At 43.6% G+C, this 17,343-nt stretch overlaps 1 protein-coding gene across 10 annotated transcripts in view; it reads right to left on the bottom strand.

Annotated features, from left to right (window-relative positions):
- The window catches only part of MYO9B (myosin IXB), a 296,901-nt gene that overhangs the window by 59,596 nt on the left and 219,962 nt on the right, over positions 1-17,343 (bottom strand). For all 10 annotated transcript variants that reach the window (XM_082260874.1, XM_082260880.1, XM_082260879.1 and 7 more), the window contains 4 exons: positions 14,604-14,667; positions 11,613-11,725; positions 11,342-11,493; positions 1,469-1,653 (listed from right to left, as the gene is read on the bottom strand). In XM_082260874.1, the coding sequence (XP_082117000.1) occupies positions 1,469-1,653; positions 11,342-11,493; positions 11,613-11,725; positions 14,604-14,667 (514 nt within the window). The remainder of the gene's footprint in view (positions 1-1,468; positions 1,654-11,341; positions 11,494-11,612; positions 11,726-14,603; positions 14,668-17,343) is intronic.

Genomic DNA, 17,343 nt, shown 5'->3' with positions numbered 1-17,343 from the left:
GTTTACCCTCAGCTACCGGAGGCTTTCTGTGTCAGCGGCGTTATGTCCTCCAACATGGTGCAGGTTGGTCTTAAGGTGTCCTCACACGGAGATGACGCGGCCGCTTTGGAGGATCTGCGAGTACCAAATTGCACCTGGGCAGCCAACGCAGCAGTAGCTGCGTCCTCTGATTTCAAAGTCTCCCGCGCTGATACAATCCGCGCATCAACTAGCGCTTTTTCATGCACGGCTGCAGTGGAAGAGGAATCATCCTCACTATCAGAGCACTCAGGGAGCGCAGGCGCAGACCCAGTAAGGTGACTTGCGCCCGAGGTGGCCAAATCAACCTCAGAATCTGAGGAGACAGAGAATGCAGGTGAAGTCGGAGGATGCTTTTTGCTTATCCAATTTTGGAGGGCCATATCTACTTTGAACACCAGTGACTGCAGGACTGCTGTCATAGCAGACAAAGCAGACTGGGAGGCAGACTGGGACCCAGCGGGCCCCACAGCCTCAAAGGGGGTCGGGTGGTGACACATGCTCCAGGGGCTCCATGGGTTAACCTGGGAACCGCCAGCAAGAAGTGTAAAAATTGCTGTTAGAAATTCCCCCCACCGCTGCACCAGCGGCACCATAAGTCCCAGCGCACCAATTACCGCTATAGCAGAAAAAGGGAGCCGTTTGGCACCCACAGGGACTCACCACCCCCTCCTCAGATGCAGAGCCAGAGAGCCAGGCTGCGTGCGGCGATCAAGGAAAAAGAGGAAGTTCAGGAACTTCCACTAGAGGCCCACCGGCAACAGAAAATAATAAAAGAAGAAAAAATTCAGTTTAAAAAAGAAAAATAATGCTAGGACCAGAGATCCCAGCAAGGAACTAGGTCCTTACTCCTGACTAGGTAGGAAAAAAGGGACTGCCCTATAGGTGTAATCAAACTTTTTACCGCCTAGTGTCCTACTCCAGTAGGGGCCAGTATAAACCAAGTGTCAAGAAGATCTGGAGCTGTGTCCGTCAATGAATGAAAGCGAAAATGCTTTAATGTATAACACAGCCTAATCACTTCACATATTAAATAGTTAGATACTGTATCTATTCATATCAGTTTACACTTAAATCTTACATTTACTTTGTCATCACTTAAAGCTGAATTCTGGTTACAAAAAAGACTGATGTAAAATGCATTGCATGTCTCACTTGAAACAAGATATGTCCTTATCCTTAAACAGGTCATTATTGCAGTGTGTTCATTTTCAGTTTTCGGTTGTGGAGACTGGTTACCACCACAGCCTCACTCAACAGTAAACCAACTGCTCCCTGCAGGGCTCTCAGTAAGCAGCACTTGTTAGGAAGTACTGCTTGCCCTCTCCTGCCCAACCATACCACCCCCCACCTACTGAATGTCTTGGTAGAATCTGCAAATTGCTAAGTGGAGAATGTTGACTGCTCAAACATTTAACATTTGTTCTATAGTTAACGATGAGCACATTACCTTAGCAAACAAGAACTCATCAAGGTGTTTAAGTTCAGAAGAATTGGTGATCTCTCGACACAAAGATGCCTTCCATGTTTCAGACACGGTGGTAGCTTTACCAATTTTAATTGACCGATTCCTGCGAACTTTAGTAACCAGCTCTGTTGGAGATGGACGATTACTTTGTCCTGCGACAGCTGCACCTGCAATACAGGATTGCAATTAAAAGGTAACATTGCATTTATTGGGGATAGGCAGAGTTTAAAAAAATAAAAAATAAAGGCTAAAAAATAAAGGCTCTAACCCTACGGTGGATTCAACAAACTTTTCAGACGCGTTTGCCCGAGAGAGCCCCTAAAAAACCCACTATTCAACATAACATGCTGGTTCTACAAAATGCATCTCTGCAGTCTGCCCCACCTGTGATCACTACAGGGAAATAATTGGGTGCAGCTTGTGAAATAATGTTTGTATTTGTATTTCAGTGCATGCATGACTGCAGATATGCATATATAATACATAAAGTCCATATGCAGCGCTAAGATCTAATAGTCTGTGTTCACAGCAGGAGGATGAAATCTCATCACCAGCATCAGTGTAAATGGACAGCACACACCACCGCAGTGCCCCAAATATCTCCTTACCAGAGGCAAAAATTAAATGGATATGTAGAGATATGGTCTCCAGCAGTGTTTAAGTTAACAGCCTCCTCCATACACATCTCCACTAGGCGCGTACACTCAGTAGTGAAGGTGGAAAGGCGTGCAGGCAGGTGTGAATGTGCAGGCAGTTCCTTTTAATTTACATTTTCAATATAGTGTATTCTAGTCCATATTTTAACATTATCATAGTATATTATGATGGCTTTTTAAATAATGAAGCTCACCATATTTTTTTTATTGTGAGTAGTCATTCTCACTGTATACATTTTACCCAACATGTGTATCTTAACTGCATTTTTTTTAATAAACTATTTTTTTTGCTAGAAAATTACTCGGAACCCCCAAACATTATATATATATTTTTTAGCAGGAGACCCTAGGAATAAAATGGCAGTCATTGCAACTTTTTATGTCACACGGTATTTGCGCAGAAATTTTTCAAACACGTTTTTTTTTGGGGAAAAAAAAAAGTTTTATGAATTAAAAAAAACAAAAAAACACTAAAGTTAGCACAATTTTTTTGTATAATGTGAAAGATGATGTTACGCCGAGTAAATAGATACCGAACATGTCATGCTTTAAAATTGCGCACACTAGTGGAATAACGCCAAACTTCGGTACTTAAAAATCTCTATAGGCGACGATTTAACATTTTTTACAGGTTACCAGTTTAGAGTTACAGTGGAGTTCTTGGGCTAGAATTGTTGCTCTCATTCTAACGTTCACGGCGATAGCTCATATGTATGGATTGAACATCTTTTACATATGTGGCCGCAACGTACGCATGCGTTCGCTTCTGTGTGCGAGCCATCAGGACGGGGGCACTTTAAATTATTTTAATTTTATTTTAATTTTTTATTTTTACACTTTCCATTAAATTTTTATTTTTTTTGATCACTTTTATCTCTATTACAAGGAACGTAAACATCCCTTGTAATAGGATCAGTGAATGACAGGTCCTCTTTATAGGGAGATCTGAGGTCAATAAGACCTCAGATCTTGCCTACAGGCTAGAAAGCCTGAAAAAAAAAAAACACGATCTCAGCTGAATGCAGAGTTCTCGGCAGTACTGAAACTGCCAGGCCGGGCGTGAAGTCGTCATATCACGCCCAGGCCTCAGAGTCATAGAGAATGCCGGGGACCATCTGGTCCTCGCGGTCTCTATGGTACACGTCCTCCCGGCGGCCAATTCCTTCTCCGGCTTGCCGATCATACAAACGAGCCGGTAGAAGCACCGGAGGGTGGCGGAAGGGGGAGGGGTGTCCGGAGGGGTGTCCCCTCCCGCCGCCTGTAAGAACGATCAAGCGGTGGTTCGGCCACTATGATTGTTCTTACTGTATAGTGAAGGGAATCGCCTGAGGAAAAAAAATTATATCTGAATGATGCCTGCAGCTACGGGCATCATTCAGATATCCCCACTTAAACCCCACGTCGTCATATGATGTCCACCCGGGTGAAGTGGTTAAGGACCCAAGGTGGTAACGGAGGTCGCACTGGAGGTGCCAAATGTCGCCCCCCTTCCCCCCGGGATGAAGTTATGCACCAGGGAATAGGTGGCTAATGGCCTTTTGAAGAAAATTGCCAAGGCTGAAACCTGACCCTTGATAGTACTAAAGGCTAACTTTTTATCAACTCCCCTTTGAAGGAAGGTCAAAATCCAAGCCACCGAGTAAGCACGAGGGGAGCCCCAAGAGACTCTCACGACTTCCCCGTACGATGATAAATCCTCCTAGAAATCGTTTGCCTCACTTCAAGCAAAGTGGGATTTACTGAAACAGACAATCCCCTGTCCTTCAGAATCTGGCTTTTAACAGCCAAGCCGTCAAAGCCAGCGACTGTAAAGCAGGATGGAAGATTGGCCCCTGAGACAGTAAATCCTCTCTCAGAGGAAGCCTCCAAGGAGCGCCTGTGACTAACCAGACCAGGTCGGTGTACCAAGCTCAGCGAGGCCAGTCCGGAGGCACAAGAATGACTGGAATCCCTTCCGCCTCGATCCTGCGAAGAAGTCTTGGCATCAACTTGAGAAGAGGAAAGGCATACATCAGCTGATACTGACCCCACGGGGCCACCAGCGCATCTGCGGCATCTGCCAGAGGGTCCCGGGCCACAAACCTCTGCACATTTCGGTTGATCCGAGAGGCCAACAGATCTACATCTGGAGTGCCCCACCAAGGCAACACTGCCGGAACACCTCCGCATAGATGGAGAGACAATTCCCCTGCATCCAAGGCCTGTTGACTGAGGCAATCCGCCTGCCAATTTTCCACTCCTGGAATGTGAACAGCGGAGAGAGCTGGAACAAAGCGCTCCGCCCAACGAAGGATGCCTGCCACTTCCAAGGCCGCAAGGACACTTTTGGTGCCCCCTTGGTGATTGACATAAGCCACGGCCGTGGCATTGCCCGATTGAATGAGCACCGGACAACCCTGCAGGTGCTCGGTCCACTGGACTAGGCAAAGCCTGATCGCTCTCAGAACATTGATGGGTAACCTGGACTCTTCCAGGGACCATACTCCCTGAGCAGACAACCTCCCCACCTGGACAGACTGGCATCCGTAGTGACAATCGTCCATACACAGGGAGGAAGGATTTTTCTAGCTTGAGCATCGGGGACCTAAGCCACCATATACCAGGGACCCCCTGGTCACCTGGCTCAGCTGGATCTGGTTGTCCAGGGAACTTGGATTCTTGTTCCATATAAGAAGGATTTCCTTCTGGAGGATCCTTGTGTGGAATTTAGCGAAGGAGACCTCCTCAAAAGGATGACACCATCAGTTCCAGAACTCTCATACAGGTGAGAAGTAACGACCATTTGCTGGACAGCAAAAGCTGAACCGCAGTCTGAAGTTTTTGAAGTTTTTCCGGAGGAAGAAACACCCTTGCTGAGGAGTCCAAAGTCAGGCCTAGATAGTCCAGTCTCATGGAAGGGACCAAAGATGACTTCTGAAGGTTCAGAATCCACCCAAACTCCTCCAGAGTTCTCATAGTGATCTCCAATTTTATTTCCAGCACTGTAGAAGACTCCGCACGTAGAAGCGGATTGTCCAGGTAACCAAGGACCGATATCCCCCGCAGCCACAACAGCGCCAGGACCGGAGCCAACACTTTTGTGAAGACCCAAGGAGCAGAGGCGAGACCAAAGGGTAACGTCACAAACTGATAAGGACCGTTGGTGTCCTGCACATTTTGGGAAGTGAAGGTAGCCATCTTTGATGTCCATGGAGGCCAGGAAATCCCCCTGATGTAGGGAAGCCACCACCGTGCGAACGGATTCCATCCTAAATTTTTGAACTTGCAAGAAGCAATTCTGTGCCTTCAGGTCCAGGATCGGACGTAGTTTGCCTTGCTACCGGGGGACCATAAACCGGTTTGAATAAAAACCCTGAAAACGTTCTGCACACGGAACCGGAACTAGTAAACCCTGTTGTACCAGATCCTGAACTGCCCCATAGAGAGCCTGTAAGCTATCCAGGGACAGTCACACATTGGAAGGGAAAAACCTTACTGGCCGTACGGATCAAAACTCGATCTTGTAAACGGATCGTATGACCTCCTGAATCCATTTGTCTTGTATCCGGGACAGCCACAGGTCTGGAAACCGGCAAAGACATCCCCCCACCCCAGATACAGGTGATGGCGCACCTTCAGGCCGAGGTGGCCTTGTCCTGCGGTCTGGAGAAACTAGATTTTTATTTGCCAGACCAGGGTCGCTTGGAACCGCCCGAGGGAGTCTTCGCCTTATCAACTGACCCTGAGGGACGGAAAAAAACTTCTTGTGTGCTGAGAAGGAAGGATCCCCATCTGCGGCGAGGGTCCTTACCCTTGTTAGCCTGCGGGGTGGGGATACTCTTACCCCCTGAGAGACTTTTTAGAATTTCATCCAGAGTAGCCCCAAACAGGTGATCACCTTGAAAAGGTAGATCAGTCAAGGCATTCTTTGATGTCTATTATAGCTGAGGGGAGTGGAGCACAAAGGTGGCGGACACTTCACTTTGTTGGTGTGTTTTTGTTCAGCTTACACTGGAATCTTACTGGATCATCACATATCACTATTCTCCTACTATTGGACTTTTAGTGATACATTGATTTATCCATGTTGTTTCACTGGAATTTTTTTTTTCCACTGATTTTTTTCACTTGATTTATTGTCCACTAATTAATTTTGGGATTGGATTTTCAGTGATTATTTGAACACATGTGTATATATATATATATATATATATATATGTGTATATATATATATATATATATATATATATATATATATATATATATATATATATATATATATACATACAGTGGGTACGGAAAGTATTCAGACCCCCTTAAATTTTTCACTCTTTGTTATATTGCAGCCATTTGCTAAAATCATTTAGGTTCATTCTTCTTCCTCATCAATGTACACATAGCACCCCATACTGACAGAAAAACACAGAATTGTTGACATTATTGCAGATTTATTAAAAAAGAAAAACTGAAATATCACATGGTCCTAAGTATTCAGACCCTTTGCTCAGTATTTAGTAGAAGCCCCCTTTTGATCCAATACAGCCAGGAGTCTTTATGGGAAAGATGCAACAAGTCTTTCACACCTGGATTTGGGGATCCTCTGCCATTCCTCCTTGCAGATCCTCTCCAGTTCTGTCAGGTTGGATGGTAAACGTTGGTGGACAACCATTTTTAGGTCTCTCCAGAGATGCTCAATTGGGTTTAAGTCAGGGCTCTGGCTGGGCCATTCAAGAACAGTCACGGAGTTGTTGTGAAGCCACTCCTTCGTTATTTTAGCTGTGTGCTTAGGGTCATTGTCTTGTTGGAAGGTAAACCTTCGGCCCAGTCTGAGGTCCAGAGCACTCTGGAGAAGGTTTTTGTCCAGGATATCCCTGTACTTGGCCGCATTCATCTTTCCCTCGATTGCAACTAGTCGTCCTGTCCCTGCAGCTGAAAAACACCCCCACAGCATGATGCTGCCACCACCATGCTTCACTGTTGGGACTGTATTGGACAGGTGATGAGCAGTGCCTGGTTTTCTCCACACATACCGCTTAGAATTAAGGCCAAAAAGTTCTATTTTGGTCTCATCAGGCCACAGAATCTTATTTCTCACCATCTTGAAGTCCTTCAGGTGTTTTTTTTAGCAAACTCCATGCGGGCTTTCATGTGTCTTACACTGAGGAGAGGCTTCCGTCGGGCCACTCTGCCATAAAGCCCCGACTGGTGGAGGGCTGCAGTGATGGTTGACTTTCTACAACTTTCTCCCATCTCCTGACTGCATCTCTGGAGCTCAGCCACAGTGATCTTTGGGTTCTTCTTTACCTCCCTCACCAAGGCTCTTCTCCCCCGATAGCTCAGTTTGGCCGGACGGCCAGCTCTAGGAAGGGTTCTGGTCGTCCCAAAAGTCTTCCATTTGAGGATTATGGAGGCCACTGTGCTCTTAGGAACCTTAAGTGCAGCAGAAATCTTTTTGTAACCTTGGCCAGATCTGTGCCTTGCCACAATTCTGTCTCTGAGCTCTTCAGGCAGTTCCTTTGACCTCATGATTCTCATTTGCTCTGACATGCATTGTGATCTGGAAGGTCTTATATAGACAGGTGTGTGGCTTTCCTAATCAAGTCCAATCAGTATAATCAAACACAGCTGGACTCAAATGAAGGTGTAGAACCATCTCAAGGATGATCAGAAGAAATGGAAAGCACCTGAGTTAAATATATGAGTGTCACAGCAAAGGGTCTGAATACTTAGGACCATGTGATATTTCAGTTTTTCTTTTTTAATAAATCTGCAACAATGTCAACAATTCTGTGTTTTTCCGTCAATATGGGGAGCTGTGTGTACATTCATGGAGGAAGAAGAATGAACTTAAATGATTTTAGCAAATGGCTGCAATATAACAAAGAGTGAAAAATTTAAGGGGGTCTGAATACTTTCCGCACCCACTGTATATATATATATATATATATATATATATATATATATATTATATATATATATAGAGAGACATATATAGATATATATATATATATATTTATTGATTTATTTGTTTGTTTATTTTGTTCACATATATTGTGTGCACTTTTCTGAGTTGAGCGCTGCTAGGTGGGATTATTTTTTATTTTTCACTTTTTTGGTATATTCTTTGATGTCTGATCCGCAGACCAGCACTTCAGCCAAAGTATACGCCAGAGGACCACTGCCGAAACCGAGAGTCTACCCAATATGGGAGCAGTATCCAGCGCGGCATCGCAAACAAATTGCAGCCCATGCATCAGCTGGTCCAACAGCTCTGCAAAGGCGGTGGGGGGGGGGGGTGGAGTTCTTTCCCCTCCAGGTCACGGCATAGCAACTTAGCCCATTCAGTCAAAGTTTGCGAGACAAGGGCAACCGTAAACACTGGTCTTAGAGCAGACCCCGCCAGGGAGTACATATTGCATTTTTTTTTAAATTTATTTAAAAAGTGTCCCACCGTGGCACATCGCCCCCCAGAGGTCAGGCAAAACACACTAGAGATCCCCAGCACAGAGAGAGAGAGAGACCCCCCAGACTCACTGTACCAAAGATGCACCAGGAGGCCCAGAATGTCTGCACAGCACAGCAATCTCGATCCAAAAGGGGAGGATCTGAGAAACAGCCCAGGATATAGGGATGGGCTCCACCCAAAAAAAAAACGCCTCCAGGAACTCCCATTCTGATTCCTATTAGAGAAGGCAACCACAAAATGGCCGTGCCGAGTATACCAAGATGGTCGCTGATCTCCACAGCACATAAGGCTACAAGAAAATGCCAGGCCTGCAGAGCAACTGAGGACCCTTGAGGGGACACCCCAGACCCTAAAATGGGATCAATTGGCAGATGGGCTCTGAAGGAACAGGCAGAGCCCCCGCACACGATCGTTCGTCCGGCACTGGCGGCGCAGCCCCCGCCCCCACATCCGTCCTGAAGCATGGTCCCAGCCCCCAGGAGTAGGCCCAATAGCTCCCAGTAGTGAGGGGGGCAGGTAGGTGTGGGGTGCGGGACAGGACAGAGGGGAACCCGGGAGTGTGAAGGTTTGATTGTACCAGGGAGGGGCTCGCGTCCACCCCAAAATCCGCCAGGGGAAGAGGGGGGAACATTTACTCACCATACCGGAACAGGCGGGGGGCCATCTCTTGACAGAACCCTTCTCCGCCAAAGTTGGGGAGCTGTCGGCCAAATAGGAACGCTGCGACTTGGGCCTAGACCCGGTTGTATGCGACCCGGTGAGATGTTTAACTCGCGGGGCCAGTGGGACTATGTCGCGGCCGACCCAACGTGGAGCTAAGGTCTGTGCGCGCTTGTTGGCCGGCTGGGGTGACCACTGGTTTTATACATCCAGCCCATCGCCCAGATCCAGCATAGTTGGAAAAAAAATCCAGAGAAAAAGCAAACTAAAAAAAATATTATCTAGAAAAAAAACTTTTGCCAGGACCAGAGATTCCAGCAAGGAACTAGGTCCTTACTCCTGACTAGGCAGATTAAAACTGACATCCTATGCAGAAAGAGGGTATACCCCCCCCACGGACTGCCCATAGGCGTAGCTAGAACTTTTTTTCTGCCTAGTTTCCTCCTCCTGTAGGGGGCAGCATAACCCTACTGATGCGAGTCCCACAACACATTGCCTTGCTTGGCCAACACTACAATAGCCATACTGACCAAGAGATTGGAGCCCCTGTGGACGCTTACTGTTCACAACTTTTAAGCATGGCCTGCTAGGAAGCTACAATCACTGCTAGCTGCCTTGCTTTAATTATGTTCACCACTGGTGTTGATCTTTACACCACAGCTCACTAACCAGATTGTCCTGGTAAAAGTGCTTCAGTATTAACTTTGATGGAAGTGATTGTATGCTATTTTGCTATGCTGTGGATTAAATCTACCTTTTCTACACCCTTGTTTCTCATGGCAGGTCTAGATCATCCCTGATCTCAAGGAGTTGCAGTTCTGAGTACATTGTTCTCCTCCCCAAGAGGTCTACATCTACATGGAACTTGAACTGACACCTAAATGCTGCAAACACAGCATCTTGAGCTGAATTTATTTTTTTATAGAAATTTTATGTATATACATGGGAATTAAAAAACACAAAAAACACTTTTGTGCAAAAAATGGGTGCGCTAGATGTGAACAATGTGTGTTGAACCAAAAGGGAAAACACAATGAACAAAATACCTAATATATAAATATAAACAGATATTATAAATGGTGCACAATGTGAACAAAAACGTGCTATAGAAATATGAGCAGTCCAAAACAAGTCCAAAATGAAAAAAAGGCTGAAATCTTCTTGATGGTGAATGAAGGTGAAGGTGAAGAAGAGGATGTGCAAACACCAAATCCCTCTTGGCACCCACGTGTAAAGAAAAGAGAGGTAATACCCTTACCAACTCAACATATTAAAACACTTGAGAAGATGACACCAGCCAGTGTAATAGATATAAAGTCCTGACCTTTCACTCTTCCACCCGATATGTGGTATATCAAAACTCTTACCAAAGGCAAGTATTTCACAGGTCAGATGGTGAGTGATAATGTTCTCCAAATCATCAGGCAAATTATCCAGACTAGCAGGCAGTGAATTTTCTTGTAAATCTTGTTCTGACTCCTGTTGCTGTGTGGGGGTTGGTCTCTCTCCTATACCCCTCAAACACAGTGACAGATCGTGCCGAAAAAAGAATGGAACAGGCAATAGTGCATTACCTCTTAAACTACTTTATTAAAAAAGGTAGACCACTTACAGTTGTTGATTAAATAGGCGAATGCAAATTCAAACGTGGCCGCTCTGCAGCGCGGACCACGGGTGGTGATGGCGCAGGCTTCTCCCCCCGACGCGTTTGCACGTCCTCTTGTTAACCTTCACCTTCATTCACCATCAAGAAGATTTCAGCCTTTTTTTCATTTTGGACTTGTTTTGGACTGCTCATATTTCTATAGCACGTTTTTGTTCACAGTGTGCACCATTTATAATATCTGTGTATATTTATATATTAGGTATTTTGTTCATTGTGTTTTCCCTTTTGGTTCAGCACACATTGTTCACATCTAGCGCACCCATTTTTTGCACATCACACATTTACTTTATCAAGGTTAAAGTTTTGGTTGTTGCTGGAGATTAATTTTTTGTTTGCGTACCTCATTCTTCAACAAAAAACACTTTTAGTACTATTGGGCAAGTTTTCCAAACAAGGTACCGTGATACAGTGCAAGTAATGATACATACCATCTACAGATCGTTTTGTTGCTAAAGATTCCTGACCAGAGTGAGGGAAAGATGGCTGTTCTGTGCCCTCGGGGGTGAGTGGGCCATCTTTGCTGTTCTTTTTGTCAGGCTTTTTGCCCAGAAGCCTGTACAAAGGGCTCTTGTAGGTATGCCTGTGTTAAGCAAAATATGTTGATTTACTTTTATTATAAAATAAGTCACTTATCTAGTCAGATGTAGCGATATAGGTCAACAGTCAGCAAAAGCATAGGATTCCTTTGGCAACACTCACTTGTCTGTGGACTGTGCACTGCTGTCTGGAGGAGCCTTGCTTTCAATGGATTTCTTTTTCTGAAGGTTAGGCTTATTTTGCCCTTTATCACTGTCAACTGACAGAGGCGGTAGCTGCACAAGAGATATTACAGTGTCAGAGTGATTGTTATAAAGGTAAACGTGCTGTTTAAGGCAAACAGTTTATGTACAGATAAATATGTATTCAGTTTCCGCAGAGGATTTCCATTTATACAATTTATTTCTTAATTGTGTTCAAGACTAAAACATAACTGCTGCACAATAACTTTTTTTAATATTCTGATAAAGAATTAAATATTGTAAATGCATTTTACTTCAGCAGGGGGAGTGCTAGGCTTCTTTTCACAAGTTTATCTGTCTATTCTTAGTTAAAAAAAAAAAATAATGTTTACCAAAAGCAATAGCTCAAGCTTTAAGCTCAGACTGATTTGCCACCTGTGTATAGTCCTGACCTGTGGATTGGGCCCACACAGTTGTACACTTCAGATTGAGCGTGGAGATCCCTGCAAATTCATGCAGTCAGTAACCTCTTATGTGTTGGAAATGGGGACAGAACAACTAAAATATGGGGAAACATATATGCTAAAAAGGACAGACTCCACATCAACACCCACAAGCATATGTCTGAAAATGTGAGCTTTAACTTTCAGTGTCTGGTATGTTCCTGTTATAGTTTTGAGAGGAGCCATAATCCAAAATGTCACTTTTTTTTTTTACAAATAAAAGACTACAATTTAGACCAGTTATCAGCTTTCTTGATATAAAAGGGCCTCAATTGCAATGCTACAGAAAGCGGTCAGGGACATCAGACATGTAACAGAAGAATGGTCAGAGAATATGAAAGAGACCACGCAAGACCAAACATTATAGGAGTTGTTGGAGACTGGCAACATGCTTCATGAGACTGCTAAAGATAACTGCTATTATAAACCCCAACTTCTAAGGAACAGGCAACAAGAATTGTAGGCCAACAATAGCTTATAGCAAACAACCCACTTTAGAAAAATATAAAATATTATCAACCATTGGGAATGCTTTTAGATAACTACCTTGAGATGGTATCTTACCCCCTTAAAAACTCTCAAAATATTACCCTACCCGCTACTCTCAAAGTTGAAGAGACTGTGTCCAAATTGGCTTACTCATTTATATCCTCTGGTTTTGTAAACTTCATAAGCCATTGGCTAACTGTATTTAGCCTTTCGGTTAAAATTACAGATCTCCACTTGCACTTATGGTATATAGACAAATACTCCAACCTAGACAAGCAATTTATTATTCACACATGTATTACAACCAAAGAGGCTGACACCATATAGTCTTTTGAGGGCACCCTCTAACCTCTATGCTGGAGATGCTCTGGACCTCTTGCAAATTTCTTACACATCTTTTGGGAGTGTCCTAACATTAAACAATTTTGGCAAGAAATTGCGACATGGATTCAATCGGTCACCTCCATCTCAAATCCCCTCTTGGTTTAAGTATGCTTACTAAGCCTAGTTAAACCTCTGTCTACCACTAGGGCTATACACACTCTCCTCACCCTCTTCTTGCTCTATGCCAGGAAATTATTTTTGTCCTGGAAGAAGTCTTCTGCCCCAACATTGGTATCCTGGTTAATAAAACAGTCCCTTTTTATGCAAATCTACATATTTGAGTAGAGGGGTCTAGGCCAAATTCGAAAAGGTATAGGGCCAGCTGGATGGCATCTACAGACAGTTTCTGATTGAATTCCTATGTATATATTATCCATTCCCTGGTACTGGTTGAATAACTGAGTGTAATGTATCTGGGGAGGGGGGGTTTTGTTGGCCTATCCTATTCTAATGATACAATCTGATGGGTGTTGTTCTGGGATCTGATTCTCCTGATGGGGTGACAGAGGGTTTTCAGGAATTGTGAAGAATGCTTTTACCACATATGGTTTGAGGGAGACATCACACCAGACTAGATATATACTTGCCTCCTACTGGTGGTCGATGAAGTGTTCATGTTTTGTTGGGGCAAATGTTTTTTCTTTTTGTTCTGTTTTGTTTTTATTGTAATGGGTTTATTTGTCTCCACTATATGCGGTTTACTGTTGTACACCTTTTATAAAAGCTCAATAAAAATTAATAAAAAAAAGGGGGGTTGAGGTTGTGGCTGAAATGTAAAATAGCTAGAATTTCAACTTCTCTAGAAGGGATAGTTATCAAATCCAAAATGTCTGGTAAATATTTGACCTATATAATGATTTTAGAAACGCTGAAGAAGGGGAGGCGAGACTGGCAAGGGAGGGGTGAGGTCCTGATGGCAAAAAGGGTTGTGTTTATCTCTGCTCATTTATTTTCATTTTGTCTGGTTTGTTAGAATTTTCAAGAAGCTAACAATGGTAGAGATTTGTAGATTATTTTCAGTCAACACATATCAAACCTGGAGTAGCCCGAATCTGGAGCAGGTATGCATTTTTTAGCACAATCAATCACATTTGTTAAGTGGGACTAATGTAAGTATGCAGGTTCATACCCGAGGGTTCCCTGTGGAAGCTGGAAATCACTGTAGAAAGGTCCACGACTGCAGTAATCGTGGCCACAATCCAGGTACGATACAAAGCAGCTGACCTGCTGCATAGTGAACACAGGGGTCGTTCACTCAGCATGGGTGCCATTCACAAAATGCCTTTTTCCTGGGGAAGGCAAAGTGTTCTTTGATTGGACGAGGTGGAGAATTGGGGCGGTGTCATTTCTTCCACCTCATCCTGTATTAAATGTAACTATGCTATAAAATGCATACCTAAACTGTAGCTTTAAACAATAAAAGGATGTGCAGCATAGAAAAGTGTGAAAGAAATATACCAGGCCATTTAGATACTGGAATTAAATCTAAAGAATATTTTACTTTACAGGCTTGAGGTAAGTGTTATAGGTAAGAAAAACAGACTACTGTGTGCAGAGGGCCAGGCTGGACATTAGGAAATTAGGCAATCACTAACCTGAGGAATGCAGGGAGATTGTATATCTGTTGAAGCTTGTGTTGCTCCAACAATCCCTTTCGCTCTGTAAAAAAAAAAAAAAAAAAACAAACAAAACACATTAAAACTATGCTAGGGTTTAGAATTGTAATGCCCAAAAGTGTAGCAAAAAAAAAAAAAAAGAAAAAAAATTTAGGTCAGTAGTTATGCTTGCGGTGAGTGCAACAAACGTGCATCTCTGAACAATGATATTTCACAGAGAAGTCCCTTACCTCTTTGGTGGTTCCCTGCCGATTCTGTCCCCTGCTTCTTATGAGTGTTCCCATAGCAATCCATGTGCATTGCTCCTGTGCAAGGCTGTGTGCACTGACACACAGCATGGCTCGGACATGCTCCCCGCTTTCTCCTCACAGGATTTGACTGACCGCTGCTCTCAGAGTCTCCTGTGAGAGCCGGAAGTTCAGAGAGAAGAGCTGCATCCAGACACAGAGCTAGATCAACTCAGGAAAGTGTTTTTTTTATCTAAATGAATGGAATGCATTTAGATAAAAAAAATGGTTAGGTTTAGAACCACTTTAAAATTCAAGTGAACTTTTTTTTAGGTTAAAAACTGATTCCCCACTCCACATACACTTTCTGCCTACTGTTTGTAAAAGAGCTTGGTGTTTTTTTATCTGCTAAGGAGCTGTGACATGGTCTGTAAGCTTCGGCTCCCCTCCCATTGCCGAGCCCAGTCTACCATTTTTCATTTGAAGTGGCCAGGCCATTCTTGCTCATTTTTAATCTATTTGCCTTTTTCACAGATGTAAAAAGTTTGCACCCCCCCCCCCCCCCCAAGCTATATATCTTCTAAAAGCACAGTTCCTGTACAATTAAAAGAAGGTGCTACTAATTTTGTATGTCCCATGATGCACACAAACACAATATAGCTTCCAAAATTCTTAGTGAATTTGTAGGATAAAATAGTATTTCCTTGTAAAATTTTAATTGTGGCTATTAGCAAAAAGGTGAAAATCAAGAGAACCCGAAACTGTAAATGATCAACTTGTAATATTTTACTTTTACATACACTTTAAGCTAAAAACCTCGAGGCTGGCTTCAAATCAATGTGTTGAGGTAAAATCATTGTCTGAAGGACAGTGAGTTACAGTGCCATTCGTTTTGCATGGCATCCGAGGAACCTTTTCCTTATATCTCAACACAGGTACATCTCAAAAAATTAGAATATCATCAAAAAGTTAATTTATTTCAGTAATTAAATTTAAAAATGTGAAACTCCTATTATTTGGATTCAATATACACAGAGTGATATATTTTAAGCATTTATTTTTTTTTTATTTGGAGGATTAAGGCTTACAGCTAGTGAAAATCCAAAATTCAGTATCCCAGAAAATTAAAATATTCCATAAAATAAATAAAAAAAAAAAAGGATTTTGGTCTTACCGTAAAATCCTTTTCTCTGATTTTCATTGACTGACACAGCTCCAGATCTTTTTAACCATTGGGTTATGCTGCCACCTACAGGAGTAGGACACTAGGCATGAAAAAAAAATTGACCTTGCCTATGGGGCAGTCCCAGGGGGTATACTCCTACTTCCTGCTACAGGCACTCAGTTTTGTTGCAAGCAGTGTCAGAAGAAATATAACCCAACTCAATAGAGGGGTGGGTGCTTTGTCTGTCAACATCTGATAAAAGGATTTTACGGCAAGACAAAAATCCAATTTTCTCCTTCGTTCATTGACAGACACCGCTCCAGATCTTCTTGACCACTGGGACGCCCCAAAGCAGAGTCAAACAAGAGGTTTGGGAAAAACACAGCAGAAAAAAAAAATTCCCAAAAGGATAAACCTAGCCAACCAGGTAACAAGAGCTCAACCAGGAACAACTGGAGCTCACCTGAAAAATACACCCTCAAAGAGGACTAGTCCTCTCAAACAGCAGCCTGCAAAACCTTGCAGCCAAAGGCAGCATTCGCAGATGCCAACACATCCACCTTGTAAAATATTGAGAAAGTGTGCACAGACGACCAGGTGGCCGCCTTACAAACCTGCACCACAGCCACCTGATGACAAAAAGCCCAAGAGGCACTAAGCGCCCTGGTAGAATGCGCCTTAACAGGGAAAGGAGGATCCTGACTCTTCATGGAATAAGCCTGCACCTCCGTCTGCCTGATCCATCTGGAAATGTTCACAGCAGATGCAGCCAGCCCTTTAAGAGGTCCGGCCGTAAGGACAAATAGTGAGTCCGATTTCCTAAAAGGCACCGTCAGATACACCCTGATTGCCTGAACCACATCCAAGGAATGTAAGGCAATCTCTTTAGGGTGTTTAGGCTTCGTACACAAGGAAGGCAACATGATGTGTTTATTTAAATGGAAACCAGAAACGACCTTAGGAAAGAACGACTGACAGGGACGAAGTACGACTTTGTCTCTGTGGACCACCATATAAGGTGAACGACAAGACAACGCAGCCAACTCCAACAACCTGCGTGCAGAAGTAATAGCCACCAAGAAGGCAGTCTGTCAACGTGAGCAGAGGAATTTCACAAATGTTTTCAAAAGGCGGTTTTTGAAGAACCGACAGCACCAAGTTGAGGTCCCACGGAGGCAACGGAGACCTCACCAGGGGAGCTAAATGGCAGACCCCCTGAATAAAAGTATGAATCAAGGAGTGCGTAGCTAAAGGGCATTGAAAGAAAATCGCCAAGGTCAAGCGTTGATCTACCCCTTTTTAAGAAACTCCAAAATTCTAGACATCG

This window comes from Pelophylax lessonae (genome assembly GCF_965119305.1).
Source record: "Pelophylax lessonae genome assembly, chromosome: 1".
Lineage (NCBI taxonomy): Eukaryota > Metazoa > Chordata > Amphibia > Anura > Ranidae > Pelophylax > Pelophylax lessonae.
This window is presented reverse-complemented; position numbering and strand designations above follow the sequence as displayed.